The sequence below is a fragment of the Schistocerca cancellata genome, chromosome 4 (assembly GCF_023864275.1).
Source record: "Schistocerca cancellata isolate TAMUIC-IGC-003103 chromosome 4, iqSchCanc2.1, whole genome shotgun sequence".
In the NCBI taxonomy this organism is placed as follows: domain Eukaryota; kingdom Metazoa; phylum Arthropoda; class Insecta; order Orthoptera; family Acrididae; genus Schistocerca; species Schistocerca cancellata.
The window spans coordinates 32,240,084-32,256,260 of record NC_064629.1 but is presented as its reverse complement, the minus strand read 5'-3'; the positions used below and the strand labels follow the sequence as shown (position 1 = coordinate 32,256,260).

General features: G+C 41.9%; 1 protein-coding gene across 2 annotated transcripts in view; it reads left to right on the top strand.

Moving 5' to 3' along the window:
• The window catches only part of LOC126183188 (transmembrane protein 183-like), a 252,438-nt gene that overhangs the window by 120,699 nt on the left and 115,562 nt on the right, over positions 1 to 16,177 (top strand). For both annotated transcript variants that reach the window (XM_049924924.1, XM_049924925.1), the window contains exon 5: positions 560 to 755. In XM_049924924.1, coding sequence (XP_049780881.1) covers positions 560 to 755 — 196 coding nt within the window. The remainder of the gene's footprint in view (positions 1 to 559; positions 756 to 16,177) is intronic.

The following is a 16,177-nucleotide window of genomic DNA, read 5'->3' as shown; positions in this document are numbered from 1 at the left end:
CACAAATTCACTTGGCCAGAAATTTCACTATAAAGCATCTGTAAAAGGAGATATTTATCCATGAACTGCTTCTGCAAGAAGATATTCTTCTAGAAATGATGGGGAAAAGAAGACTGCACAAGAAATTGTTTTCTGCATATTTTGCATCCATGGCAATGGAAGAGAGTGGATGGAGCTGGATTACTTAGCATTTACTGTGAAGTTGGTGCTTCTGATGAGAGGTTATTCCACCCAAGGATGTGTGAAGTGGCAAGAGTACAAGAGGAGTTTGTTGGCATAAAATGAACTCTGACTCAGAAAATACTTTAAAAACAGACTTGATCATACACAGTTGTTATTTTTCCATTTATTTGTATGGTTATTGTAGCCAGGCCCACTCCCGTACCATCCTTTTTTTCACCTGGTGTCCTGTGGTAGTACATTGGACTTTTGTTTAAAGATATTGCTGTTGCGTCCACAGCTATTAATAGTTATTTTTCCTTAGTAACAGTAGAATTTTCCAAAGATTGTTTTTGATTTCCTACTGTTAATGTGAGTTCCATTACATGTGCTGTTTCAGAAAAGGCTGCGACATCTGAGGAGGTGATAAAAATACCATGTGTTGTGGAAGAACCTGGAGTTAGATACCCCCTTGATGTTTGGTTCCTCATAGCAGATTACATTGTTCCTGAAAGTGTGGGGAAATTTGCCAGAATATGTAAAGATTCTCTGTATGTCACTTACACTGCCATCTTTTGGTGCAAATTGTTCAAGAGGTAAGCCATTCTGTTTAAATCGTGGATTAAGCTGTTTTTGAGTTATATAGTGCACTGAATTGTAACTATGAAAAGGATAGTGTACTTGGTAGACATTTGCAATATCTTCTACAGATGGCATAGTTAAAAAAAGGAGCTTCTCATACCACTATAAGTAACTGAAAAACCAGAAGGTATTTCTACATGTTTTATGCACAACAGAACATAATTTGGAAATGAGAGAAACTGAACTGTTGCACCGCAATGGTAACAAGTCTGTATCATATTACTTTTGGCATAATACAAGGATAGGAGGAGTGACTATATACACAAAAAATGAAATGATGTACCATTATGGCCAATGGCCTTTGTCAACAATACACACACACACACACACACACACACACACACACACACACGACTGGAGTCTCAGGCAACTGAAATCATACTGTGAGCAGCAGCCCCAGACTGTTGCTACTGCTCGCTGTATAGCAAAGCATGACAGTGATATTGCAGATGAGCTCCTACAAAGTCTTGACATTGCTAGAAGAGTATAATGGTGTGAGATGGTGAAAATGTAAACTTCAGACGTTGAAGTAGAAAGGTGTGGAGTCCTATGCATCAGCTTGGCGGAGCCTCCAATAAATCCAGGCAGAAACCTGGTATTTCAGGTAACCAAATGCCCAAACGAATCCAGTTTCTTTCCACCGTTTACACTGACTGAATTGGATGAGGTCTTGAAACAAACTACACATGATAAAGCACCTGGTATGGATAATATAAACCCAGAATTTCTGATAAACATGGGTAATGGTGGAAAAAAATGGCTGGTCCGCTTCTTCTCCAACACCCTAGATATTGGATCACTGCCCAACGACCTAAAGACAACAGAAATAGTGGAAATTTTGAAACCAGGTAAACCAGCTGACCATCCTCAAAGCTTCAAACCAGTTTCCCTTTTGAGCTGTACTTATAAGCTCTCGGAGAGGCTAATCTATAATAGAATTAGCAGCTTCATTCTGGAACATATCCCAGCTGATCAAGCAGGTTTCTGGCCACAGAGAAGTTGCTGCGACCAGGTACTGGTCCTAATATGTTTCATAGAGACTGATTTCTAAGAAAACGTGAAGACATCTGTCGCATTCGTTGACCTAACCACAGCATATGTCACAGTCTGGAGAGAAGGGATGGTATACAAATAACTAAAAACGGGTCCGATGCAGAAAAACTGTATCTCTCGTCAACACCATGATAAACAATAGATATTTCCATGTTTACTTGGGAGAAAATGTGAGCAAGGAGAGGAAATTAAGCAGTGGTATACCACAAGGCTCCGTCTTAGTCCCTCTATTATTCAACCTATATATCTCCGATCTCCCCAATACCAGGTCAACAAAATTCTGCTATCTGGATTATATTGCTCTTGCATGTAGATCCAAGGATCTTGGATGAGTGGAGACAATTCTTACAGAAGATCTATCCGTTATGAGTGCATGTTTTAGAAAGTGGTGACTTAAACCCAGTACAAGTAAAACTGAAGTATGTTCAGTCCATCTGACAAGCAAGCAAGCTAACATGGAACTCAGAGTGAAACATAATGGAAACACTCTTTGTCATAACAGGTACCCTAAGTACCTTGTTGTTACCCTTGACAGCACCCGTTCATATAGAAAACATCTTGTAAATACTGCTTCCAAGATTAAAACTCATAACAATATTATTCAAAAACTGTGTGGAATGACATGGGGAGCTTCAGCAGATAGCTTGTGCACATTGTCCATTGTGCTCGTCTTCTCAACAGCCAAGTATTGTGCCCCGGTGTGGCTAAACAGCTGCCACACCAAATTGATAAACATCCAGTTGAACCATACTATGTGGTTAATTACTGGGGCAATCACACCAACAACTGTTTATTGGCTTCCTCTGCTGAGCAACATCTATCCACCCGCAATCCACAGAAGTGAGGCCTTGCTTAATGAATACGCAAGCTACAGGAGAACCTGGAATTACCCATGCAGGAAGACATACCAAATTTACAATGAAATAGACTCTGTTCCAGAAACCCACCATTACAACAAACACAACAGCTAGATGCCAGTAATACCTGGGTGACAGACCTGTGGGACCAGAGCTGCCAGCTTATTGAAAATCCTGAAGAGTGTGAATGGTTCCAAAAGTATAACTGAAAATCCTGAAGAGCATGAATGATTCCAAAAGTATAACTGTGATACTGCTGGCACAGAACTCGACAGGAAACTGTGGGTCAAATTGAACTGAACTTACACTGGGCATGGCCGATGCACAGACTATTTTTACAAATGGAGTGCTACAGTCTCCGGTTTGTGGCTGTCGGGTTCTGAACCAGATAGTCAAGCACATTAGAGGTGAATGCCCCTTGTGTTCCTACCAGGGGAGTTGGAGCAACCTCATAAAAGCTGATGATACAGCTCTTATATGGATTAGGAAACTAGATCTTGACATTTAGTTAGTTTTATATGTAGTTTTGTATTTTCATATTCCTGTTATATATAGTATTACTAATGTCATATACCTGCAATTTTAAGCTCCATGTGAGCCATACAAATAAATAAATAAATAAATAAAATAAAATGTACTGAACTGAGCAGCTGTTTTAGTAATTTGTGTTTATAATAGATCTGGGAAAGTACAAAAAAGTAATTCTGATAGAGTATCTGCACCCACCTGGAAATGTTTTAAACGTCATCAGCTAGTTAGATTATTAGTAAGACTCAGTAGATCTTTACAGTTTTCTATTCCTGGCATACAATATTTTGACCCAGGTGTTAGCCATCATTTTTCTCAGCTTTCCTGGCCAAGTTCAAAGGAAAATTAGATTCATTGTGTAAGAAAATTTTTAAGAATTAAGTTTGTTATCTACATCTACATCTACATCTACATCCATACTCCGCAAGCCACCTGACGGTGTGTGGCGGAGGGTACCTTCAGTACCTCTATCGGTTCTCCCTTCTATTCCAGTCTCGTATTGTTCGTGGAAAGAAGGATTGTCGGTATGCCTCTGTGTGGGCTCTAATCTCTCTGATTTTATCCTCATGGTCTCTTCGCGAGATATACGTAGGAGGGAGCAATATACTGCTTGACTCTTCGGTGAAGGTATGTTCTCGAAACTTTGACAAAAGCCCGTACCGAGCTACTGAGCGTCTCTCCTGCAGAGTCTTCCACTGGAGTTTATCTGTCATCTCCGTAATGCTTTCGCGATTACTAAATGATCCTGTAACGAAGCGCGCTGCTCTCCGTTGGATCTTCTCTATGTCTTGTATCAACCCTATCTGGTACGGATCCCACACTGCTGAGCAGTATTCAAGCAGTGGGCGAACAAGCGTACTGTAACCTACTTCCTTTGTTTTCGGATTGCATTTCCTTAGGATTCTTCCAATGAATCTCAGTCTGGCATCTGCTTTACCGACAATCAACATTATATGACCATTCCATTTTAAATCACTCCTAATGCCTACTCCCAGATAATTTATGGTATTAACTGCTTCCAGTTGCTGACCTGCTATTTTGTAGCTAAATGATAAAGGATCTATCTTTCTGTGTATTCGCAGCACATTACACTTGTCTACATTGAGATTCAGTTGCCATTCCCTGCACCATGCGTCAATTCGCTGCAGATCCTCCTGCATTTCAGTACAATTTTCCATTGTTACAACCTCTCGATACACCACAGCATCATCTGCAAAAAGCCTCAGTGAACTTCCGATGTCATCCACCAGGTCATTTATGTATATTGTGAATAGCAACGGTCCTATGACACTCCCCTGCGGCACACCTGAAATTACTCTTACTTCGGAAGACTTCTCTCCATTGAGAATAACATGCTGCGTCCTGTTATCTAGGAACTCCTCAATCCAATCACACAATTGGTCTGATAGTCCATATGCTCTTACTTTGTTCAATAAACGACTGTGGGGAACTGTATCGAACGCCTTGCGGAAGTCAAGAAACACGGCATCTACCTGTGCCCCGGTGTGGCTAAACAGCTGCCACACCAAATTGATAAACATCCAGTTGAACCATACTATGTGGTTAATTACTGGGGCAATCACACCAACAACTGTTTATTGGCTTCCTCTGCTGAGCAACATCTATCCACCCGTAATCCACAGAAGTGAGGCCTTGCTTAATGAATACGCAAGCTACAGGAGAACCTGGAATTACCCATGCAGGAAGACATACCAAATTTACAATGAAATAGACTCTGTTCCAGAAACCCACCATTACAACAAACACAACAGCTAGATGCCAGTAATACCTGGGTGACAGACCTGTGGGACCAGAGCTGCCAGCTTATTGAAAATCCTGAAGAGTGTGAATGGTTCCAAAAGTATAACTGAAAATCCTGAAGAGCATGAATGATTCCAAAAGTATAACTGTGATACTGCTGGCACAGAACTCGACAGGAAACTGTGGGTCAAATTGAACTGAACTTACACTGGGCATGGCCGATGCACAGACTATTTTTACAAATGGGGTGCTACAGTCTCCGGTTTGTGGCTGGACATACTTGTGGCGGGGGGGGGGGGGGGGGGGGGGAAGAGAAAGAGAAAGAGAGAGAGAGAGAGAGAGAGAGAGAGAGAGAGAGAGAGGGGGGGGGGGGGAGTGAGTGAGTGAGTGAGTGAGTGAGTGAGTGAGGTGGGGGAGGGGGGCATTTCAATGATGATTTCATCATACCAAATATTGCTGATTGATGGCACATACAGCTACTGATGCCCAGCTATAATTTACTCCCCCCGCCAGTAGCATTACCAGCAAGAATAGGACGACATAGCAAAAGAGCAGTTAATACCTAAATTTGCCTTCCATGAAATTAAGAGTTCCGTGATAAGTTATTTGTGTGAACAGATGGTCAAGTTGCAGCGATAAAGCATTCCCATCAAACAGGTTTAGCTAAGAAGGGAAAAGTAAAATTTCACAGACTCATAAATGCCCATTTAGTCACACTATTCACTGGGTTGTACTGGGCAAAAAATGGGAAGGAGCTTATCAAGAGTGCACAGTAGATAACAAACTTAATTCTTAAAAATTTTCTTACACAATGAATCTAATTTTCCTTTGAACTTGGCCAGGAAAGCTGAGAAAAATGATGGCTAACACCTGGGTCAAAATATTGTATGCCAGGAATAGAAAACTGTAAAGATCTTCACCATGTTATCCAAAAGCCAAAAATCATACAGAAAAATATCAGACATCTAAGAACAGTGCATAGACATTCTGAACCATTATTAAACATGAATTGAATAAAAGCGCTGATGCAAATGGTATTAAAGACCCTGATGACAGTAGTTGCAAAACAGGTGGTATTAGATCGAAATCTGTGGTCACTAGATTAAATGAATTCTTCCTAACAGTAACTGAAAACCCTGGGACAAAAATCGACCAATAAATACAGATACACTGGATTTACGTAGATGTACACTGAATGCTCTGTCAGTAGATAAAAGATTGCCAACTCAACTGATAGATTACAACTTGAATTTATAATCAGCCAAAGAGTCAGAAAATGTTTCCTGACCAATGAAATATTCAGTAGTAATACCCATTTATTAAAGTGCAGAAAACTGGAGTAACCTCTAATTATAGACTAATCTATATTCGTCCCCTGTTCCCAGTAATTTTTAAGGAGGTGGCTTGTAACAGAATAATGGACCACTTTTTTGACAAGTTTTAAACAACTGCTCAGTCTGACTTTAGTAAAGAATTCTCTAAATGAGAAAAAGTACCATGTTCTCATTTTCGATGATTTTGCCAAGACATTCGGTTTTGTAGATCATAAGATCTTTCAGGAGGAAACTAAAATGTGGCATTAAAGGCATCCCTTCTCTAGGGATGGACTTGTATCTTTACAACAAAAAACAATAGGTCATATTAACAAATGAGATGACACAATTAAAACTAAATTCAGTGTGGAGAATTAAATATCGATTCCTGATAAGTTTAGTACTTGCCTCATTCCTATTAGTGACCTACATAAGTGATTAAGCAAAGATATTGGAGGACTTTCGAAATATCTTGCAGAAGATCAGTATGAGCTCATCTGTCTCATATGCCAGTTAGTAAGGGAAGAGAAAGAGCATTGTATGACAGCCAGACATGTTAGACTGAGTACACAAGAGTTAGCAGCCATGAATGATGATCCCATATGTCAGGAGGTTATAGAAAATCTCAAAGAAGAACTGTATCAATCTTTAACACCAGTTTCTGCCACCAGCCAGATGTGCCATGAAGAATGGACTTTGAGCCATGAATAATGGACTTGGCCTCCATGGACTTCCACTGACTCTCAGACGACAGCCCGACACTTGACTGACACAGGTGCAATGAACTCCCATCCAAGTATAACATCTTGTAGAATAACATAGATTTGGAGGACTTAGAGCAATACATTGGTGCATTGGTGGATTGTGGACGCCTTGGACGTGTTGTACACTACTGCAGAGAAAGAAGGTGAGTTTTTGAATACTGTTACACCTCCATATGTCAACCATCACAACAGTTCTATTACACCAGCCAACTAAGAACGATTATAGTTCACCTGTGGGACGAAGCCTGTTACTGTACCTTAGCTGAGGTCACCATCCAGCATTTCATAGCCATCCTCCATTTTGGTACAGAGATACCAGCTGCTTGTCCAGCTGCCGTCTTTAGGAAAACGAAGTTAGGTCATCTAGACAGACAAGGCCGTCTCGATGAAAAATCCTCTATGGGCGACAGATGCTGAGATTCAGGAAATCTCATTGATGTCATAATAGGTGGCCAACCTATTCGGGCACTAGTTGACCCAGTGGCTTTCTTTCTCTGATGTGAGATGCACATCGTTGTTAGCTATAAAGGACTGTTCCATGATACAAAAGTGATTGTGTGGGAGTTCACAAAAGGGAAATATGTCCAGCCGACAGGAACATGTATTGCAAGAATGACTGTCAGTGACAGAACATGGCTCTTCAAATTTGCCGTTTTGACAGAATGTAATTGTTATGTTATTGTCAGATGGGACTACTTCCAGGTATCACAAGGAGAAGGAGACAGAGACTGTGACAGATTAAAGCTCTAGATTGACGAAACTATTCCAACAAAGACACATAACAAAGATAGCTCTGGGCAAGTGTTTGTCATTGAAGACATTGTTATCCCTGCTTAATCAATATGAGCTCCAGTTGTCACTTGAGAGGCTAGGTCAAATTTTGAGGCTTTTTGTCGATTGCAAAAAGCTATTCAGGCTCACAGTACAAATGCAAGTGCCAGCGATGATCACAAGCACTGTAGGTGGTCGAGGATAAGAATTGTCACAAGCAGCCAGATCTCTTCCCTGAAGGTGTGCACGTGGGGACAGCCAAAACAGTCCAGGATGGATAGCTCAGTGTCATAGACAAAGAATTGTGCTCTGTTACCACCACAGACAGCCCAGGGAAGGAAGTCACTATCGTACTGCCAATAGGATCTGACCTGACTGAGTAACAACATTGATGAGAGACAGCTGTTCTGCATCAATTTTTGGATGCTTTCAAATCAGGAGTGGAAAAAACAACAAAGTGGCCCATGGTAAAACACCATTGTCCACTAATTAGCCAGTGCTCATACAGGGTGTTGCGAGATGAGTGATTGACGATTGGGAAGGAAGTGGAAAAGATGCTGCAAGCTAACATAATTGAACGTTCAGGGAGCCCTTGGTCCTCACCTGTGGAGGAAGGACTGCACATGGTTTTTTTGACTGAACAAAACCACAAAGAAAGATGTCTATCAGTTCTTGCATATTGGTGATACCTTGGATTGCTTGAAATGAGAAAAATATTTATCACGTATGAACATGCAGGCAGGGTACTGGTAAATCAGGGTTGGTGAGGCCAAGTGTGTGAGGAGTGGAGTGCCTTGAGGCTGAGTGTGTAAGGAGTGGAGTGCCTTCATAACTCCTGACAGCCTCAATGAGTTAAGTGTTAGGAATATGTAATACTCCAGCCACATATTATGGACAGCTCGCTTCAACACTTCAAATTGATGATGAGTCTTTGTTAACTGGATGATATTGTAGTTTTTTTTAACAAATTTGAAGACCATCTAAGCTGCCTGACAACTGTGTTGAAGTGTGTTCAGACTGCAGGGCTGCATTTGAATCCAAAGAAGTGCCTTTTCACCACCCATGAAATGGAAAATCTTGGGGAAATATAGTGAATGGCGACGGAGTATGTCCTGATCCAGAGAAAATAAGAGCAGTCACAGATTTTCGGACTCCTTCGCCCATTCGTGAAGTGAGAAGTTTTTTTGGAATGTGCTTGTACTACTGGAAATTCATAAGGGACTTCTGTACCAAAGCGTGTTTGTTGCAAGAACTACTGCAGGGAGATGACAAATTTTCATCGAATGAGGTGGAAGAAAAAATTTGCCATGGCCTTAAAGAGATGAACTAGTCTGCAATTGAGGAAGAGTGACTTACATTTAGGCTATCAACAAGTTCTGACCGTATTTATGCGGCAAACCAATTACTGTTGTGACTGATCACCATCCTCTGCACTGGCTGACTGGCGTGAAGGATCTGTCGAGTTGACTGATGAGATGGGTGCTGAGGTTTCAGAAGTATGGTGGAACAATGGTATAATAAAGCAGATACAAATACAAGGTCATTGACTGCCTTTCAAAGAAACCATTGGTGGAACGCAGCATTGTGAACAAAATCTGTTATCATTATGTTAAATGACCTTGATACTGAACAAAGGGAAGATACAGTACTCCTGAAAAACATAGAGGTCTTGAAGAAGGAGAAGCCAACACTAGGAGAATTAAAGAGAGAGAGAGAGAGAGAGAGAGAGAGAGAGAGAGAGAGAGAGAGGAGGGGGGGATAATTTGTCTAAAAGGCACTATGATCCAATGGTGTGAAAATGGTTGCATGTCATCCCAGCTCACCTATGACCAGCTTTCCTGAAGTTTGAAGTATTTCCACAATGCGGCAACATCTGGTCATGTAGGATTCAAGAAGACTTTTAGCAGAATCAGTTGGAAGTATCACTGACCAGGCGTCTGCCAATCATAGACACAGTGTAAGCCTCTGTAAGGCATGCCAGCAACAGAAACGTGCTGAAATTACCTCCAGGAGACTTGTGGTACCAAATCCTGCCTGCAGCAATACTATTCCACTTAATTGGTTTTGACCTTCTGGGGAGGTTCCCAAAGGGAACAAACAGGTATTGATGGATAATAGTCTGCACTGACTTCTCACCTGCTATGTGGTCATCAAAGGTGTGCCAAGTGCTGAAGATCAGGAAAACGCAAAGTTACTTGTAGAAGACATTATGTTGAAGCACAGACATCCATGATCGTGAAAATGTTTTCCAATGGAGACTAGTATCAGAGGTAATCACGCATTGTGATGTCACCCACAGGATGACAACTCACACATATTAAAATACTTCGGGCTATTATGTCACGGTCAGATGAATTTCTTATTGAAACCCAATGCTTTGTCCCCATCTTCAGAGGACGACATTAAGGGGTGGGGAGGTTTGTAGCTGCTTTGGAAGTCCGCGCACACCTGGGCTCACTACAAACAGAAGTGAAATTCTTTTTACTTGTTTCCATGAGATCCCATACAGAGGTGTGTTGTCATATGTTTTAAATACTTGAACACAATTGGCCATTGTTAGGTGGTGTCATCTTCTGTTGCTATCACCCCATGGTGGAAGACCAGTACACATCTTCAACACCAGAATCCAGATATCATCCAGTTGTACACCCTCCTCCTCCAATTAAAATTATTAGTCTGTTTAGCTATATCTGTGGCCCCTCTATAGAGATTTTCATTGTATCTGCTAATGGCTGCAGGTGCCTAAGTTTTGTTGCACTGAATCCGGTAGCTGCAAAGCATGTTCTTAAACATCTGAGCTGTCTGTTCCTACCCTTCAACAGCTCATATGTGCTTTTAGTCATTCTTCAATCATTCTTTTAGTAGTATCCCTGTACACTGCAATGTCCTCCCTCAATTTTGATCCAACTTCTTTCTTTGATCTTCACTCCTTTAGTTAAAGTGTAACTTTAAAATAGTATTTGAAAAATGTGGACAAAACTTTGATAATTGGTAACTATCACCATTTATAGTGGTGACCAGGTATGCCTCAAGGCAGTCAGATAAATTTGTGGTCACTGCAATTGCCATACTACAATTAAAGCACTCAGGAGAATACAGCACTTGTCAGAAGCATTGGTAGCCCCATGCAGAATCATTATGTACCAACACTGGTGCCCAAAAACAGTTAAGTGTCCAATTATTAGCACAATGTTGGTATGATGTAAATTTGCGACATTTGGCATTGAGGGCTTAAGCACCAGTACCATTAATTGTCAAACAGTGCCATTAATTCCATACTACTATCCAAGTCCACATACCCTTATTTCTTCAGTCAATAACCCTTTTGCCACTGAAGCACATTAACCCCTCATATGGCAATAAGTCTATTTGGAAAACAGAAGTACTTAATTCACATCTTAAATGGGCACTACACGAGTCTCTCAAATAATTATTTATCGGCACATCATCATCTCTGTGAAAAGCGACCGGTACAACATTTGGGGAAGCTAAGTTGAATTATTTGTAGCTACAACACTTCCAGTAATATTAGTAACTTATTAAACTAAGAACTTCAGAATCATAAACTTGTGAGACACTCTGGAAAGCAGTTGATATTCGTATCTGCTATTACCACTAACAGTTTTGTCTGGATTCAGCTCAGTACCCAGTTAAGTTTGAAGTACAGTAATGTGCACACACTTATTATCTTCCTATGTCTACCATCCAGGCTGATACTAGTTGGAATATTTAAATAAGATGCTTGGAACTTTCATTAACAAAACTTGCATGACCTAGGATATTAGCCCCATTTCATACTCGCAACAACTGAAAGGATTCTGCATTACTAAGAGGTTATCAGTATCAATAGTATTAAATTTTAATCAGATGTACACTCCTGGAAATGGAAAAAAGAACACATTGACACCGGTGTGTCAGACCCACCATACTTGCTCCGGACACTGCGAGAGGGCTGTACAAGCAATGATCACACGCACGGCACAGCGGACACACCAGGAACCGCAGTGTTGGCCGTCGAATGGTGCTAGCTGCGCAGCATTTGTGCACCGCCGCCGTCAGTGTCAGCCAGTTTGCCATGGCATACGGAGCTCCATCGCAGTCTTTAACACTGGTAGCATGCCGTGACAGCGTGGACGTGAACCGTATGTGCAGTTGACAGACTTTGAGCGAGGGCGTATAGTGGGCATGCGGGAGGCCGGGTGGACGTACCGCCGAATTGCTCAACACGTGGGGCGTGAGGTCTCCACAGTACATCGATGTTGTCGCCAGTGGTCGGCGGAAGGGGCACGTGCCCGTCGACCTGGGACCAGACCGCAGCGACGCACGGATGCACGCCAAGACCGTAGGATCCTACGCAGTGCCGTAGGGGACCGCACCGCCACTTCCCAGCAAATTAGGGACACTGTTGCTCCTGGGGTATCGGCGAGGACCATTCGCAACCGTCTCCATGAAGCTGGGCTACGGTCCCGCACACCGTTAGGCCGTCTTCCGCTCACGCCCCAGCATCGTGCAGCCCGCCTCCAGTGGTGTCGCGACAGGCGTGAATGGAGGGACGAATGGAGACGTGTTGTCTTCAGCGATGAGAGTCGCTTGTGCCTTGGTGCCAATGATGGTCGTATGCGTGTTTGGCGCCGTGCAGGTGAGCGCCACAATCAGGACTGCATATGACCGAGGCACACAGCGCCAACACCCGTCATCATGGTGTGGGGAGCGATCTCGTACACTGGCCGTACACCACTGGTGATCGTCGAGGGGACACTGAATAGTGCACGGTACATCCAAACCGTCATTGAACCCATCGTTCTACCATTCCTAGACCGGCAAGGGAACTTGCTGTTCCAACAGGACAATGCACGTCCGCGTGTATCCCGTGCCACCCAACGTGCTCTAGAAGGTGTAAGTCAACTACCTTGGCCAGCAAGATCTCCGGATCTGTCCCCCATTGAGCATGTTTGGGACTGGATGAAGCGTCGTCTCACGCGGTCTGCACGTCCAGCACAAACGCTGGTCCAACTGAGGCGCCAGGTGGAAATGGCATGGCAAGCCGTTCCACAGGACTACATCCAGCATCTTTACGATCGTCTCCATGGGAGAATAGCAGCCTGCATTGCTGCGAAAGGTGTATATACACTGTACTCGTGCCGACATTGTGCATGCTCTGTTGCCTGTGTCTATGTGCCTGTGGTTCTGTCAGTGTGATCATGTGATGTATCTGACCCCAGGAATGTGTCAATAAAGTTTCCCCTTCCTGGGACAATGAATTCACGGTGTTCTTATTTCAATTTCCAGGAGTGTATTTATTACACTTCCTGTCATTAGTAATGAGAGATAGGTCTGTTACAACACAAGTTTAAAACAGTTTATCAATCTTTGATGAAGTTCATTCGATGCACTGTGAAATAGCAAAGCACTTAACGTCTGGCGAGCTGCATGATATACTTGCGCTCCCTTATTTGTGTGGTCATAATTTTGAAAAGTGGTTTTTCAGAATCTTCGCTACTGTTTTTTGACTTATTAAAAACCAGAATTGAAAAAGGCCATAACACACCAAGAGATAACATGCTGTTATTACCACCTTTCAGTTGCTATCCATGTTAACCATAAGCCACACACATCGATGTTTTACACCCAAAGTCATTTCGTAAATTATTCTTCTTGAAGCACTGTAACTTCACATTACTTGCCCAGTTTTTGGCGATTCTGTCTAATATTGTGCACTATTTTTTGACAAACATGCAAGTATGAACACATATATGCTATTTGGAAAACCCTTGTTCTATTTCCATGTGACATCTGTGCCATAGCACATCATCTGCATAAAAGTATATTTTTAGCACTTTACAAAATTCTTTCACACTTACTTGTACTCCTGTCATTGAAGGACCACTCCCCATCTCCACACACTCAGCAGGCGAGCTCATTTTTCACGTGTTAACAGTGGTGTGGTGGGTGTGCTGGTGACTTAACAAGTCGCCAATCAATAAAACCACAGTAGCGGGAAATGGCTGAGGTTTCCTTGATTATGACCGAGCATATTCTTAGAGACCCAGTGTTTGAATTTAAAAGGTTGACAATTGATATCGCTGCTGAATACAGTACATCAGAAATACATGCAAAAAGATGAGACTGAGTTATAAGTGGCACAAGAAATGCTGGCAGCTGGTCCCCTTGTCATTTATTGGCTAGGTCCGGAACATTTTACATCAGCTGTCTTGTTTTTCCATTGCTGCTGCAATCCAGCAGTAGCTGTGTCATAATTGCGTGGTGGAACTAAACATTGCAAGTTGTGTCGGCAATGCTGATCATGGATTACATCAGCATTTCCTATTTCACATCTTCTTCATCTGCAAAGGCCTAAAATATTCTCTGAATTGCGCCACTGCTCTTGGAGCAAACCACTTATAATTCGTTCAGTCACATCAAATGTCAATAAGAAGAAAACAGGATGAAGTAAAGTAAGACATTGAGTAAGAACTTATAAACAGAGATAAACTGTACTAGGAAGAAATGTAAAATTGAGGATTTTTCAGTATTGATCTTATGGGTTTTTCACAAAGGTTATGAATTTATGGTGTAGAATTATGAAAAATGTAAAATCGGAGAACATAACATCGAAGTTTCTCTGTAATAACAGAGAGACACTGAAGATGGTGTGGAAGAAGTACTTTGAGAATTTGCTAAATCCGAATGGTTTAGGAGATGAGGATAATAGACTAAAGCAGGTAGAAGTAAACTCTGGAGGAGAAAAGGACATGTGAAATGGAAAGAAATGTAACTGGCACTGAACAAGATGAAAGGAGGAAAGGCACCAGGTATGGCCAAAGTAAGTGTTGAATGGTGAAGGCAGTAGGGGAGGTTGGGAAACAGTGGCTGTATCATATGATGAAGGTAATGTAATGCGAGAAGAAGACTCCAGAAGATTGGGATAGGGCACTAATTGTCCATGTAATGAAGAAAGGGAGTAAGAGGGATTGTAAAAACTACAGTAAAAGCTACTACACACTGATACCACACTTTGCCAAGGTATACAATAAATAAATAAATAAATAAATAAATAAATAAATAAAAATAAAAAAATCGTGGAGAGCAGCATCTGAACAAGCGTCAAGAACAAATTGAGAGAGGAACAGCATGGCTTCAGACCTGGAGATGAACTGTTGACCCCATATTTGTAGTGAGGCAGCTCCAGCAGCACCAGTATGAATTTGGGGAAGACCTCGTGATGGTCTTTCTTGCTATAGTAAAGGCATTTGATAGTGTTTGTAGAAGAAAGGTCCAGGAAGCACTAGAAAAGAAGGAAGTGAAAAAAGAGACAATAAGCAGAGTGGAGGAGATGTACTGTGGTAGCCTGAGTTGTGTGAAAGTGGGAAATGAAAGGACAGATATGTTTCAGTGAACAAATGGTATGAAACAGGGCAGCACATTGTCACTTCTCCTCTTCATTGTGATCTTGAATGACATAATGACTAAGGTGGCAGAAAACAACTGGAGGAGACAAGATGAAAGTATTGGTGTTTGTAGATGACTTGACGATCTGGGGTAACGAGGAGGAGGAGATTCGGGAATAGTTGAGTGCTTGGGAAGAAACTGCAAGATAGTTTGCAAAGAAATTAGATGTAAACAAATGAGAGATCCTGGTACAACTAGAAAGAAAGAAAGATAGATCAACTATTAGAATAAGGATTGGAGGTGAACAATTGAGGAAAGTGGAGAGAGTCAAATACTTGGGAGGTGTGATCAAGGAAAATGGAAGAAATAAGAAAGAAATTGGTGAATGTAGCAGATGGGCAGCAGAATTCCTGCCAGGTGTTAGGAGTCGGTTTGGAACAAAGACGTCCCACAAAAAAGCAAAGAAGGTGATGTATAGAAATTACTACATTCCAATACTGACCTATGCATCTGAAAAATGGGTAATGGAGAGATGTAAGCAAATTACAGGCATGTGAAATGAAGTTCCTCAGAAGCAGGATTGGAGTAACAAGGAGAGGTCTGATGACGGAAGGGTAATTAAATTCTGAAAGGGGAGCCCTTCTGGAACAGCATGGGAACATAAAGGCTAAGATGGTATGAGCACTTGAAGAGAATGGAAAACGAGGATTCCCAAGAAAATACTGCTGTTACAATATGATGATGCAGGCGGGCATCTGTGCTGTATGGATGACTGGTGTGAGAATGTTTGTCACCACTGATACAAGCATGTTGCACAACTGATGAAGCATGTCCAACTTGTGTGGCAATTCTCTGAAAGGAGCATCCTGGCACTCGGAAGGACACAATTTGACCCCTTTAAAACTTGGTCAGTTGGCTGTAGGAAGCTTGAGTGTGTCAT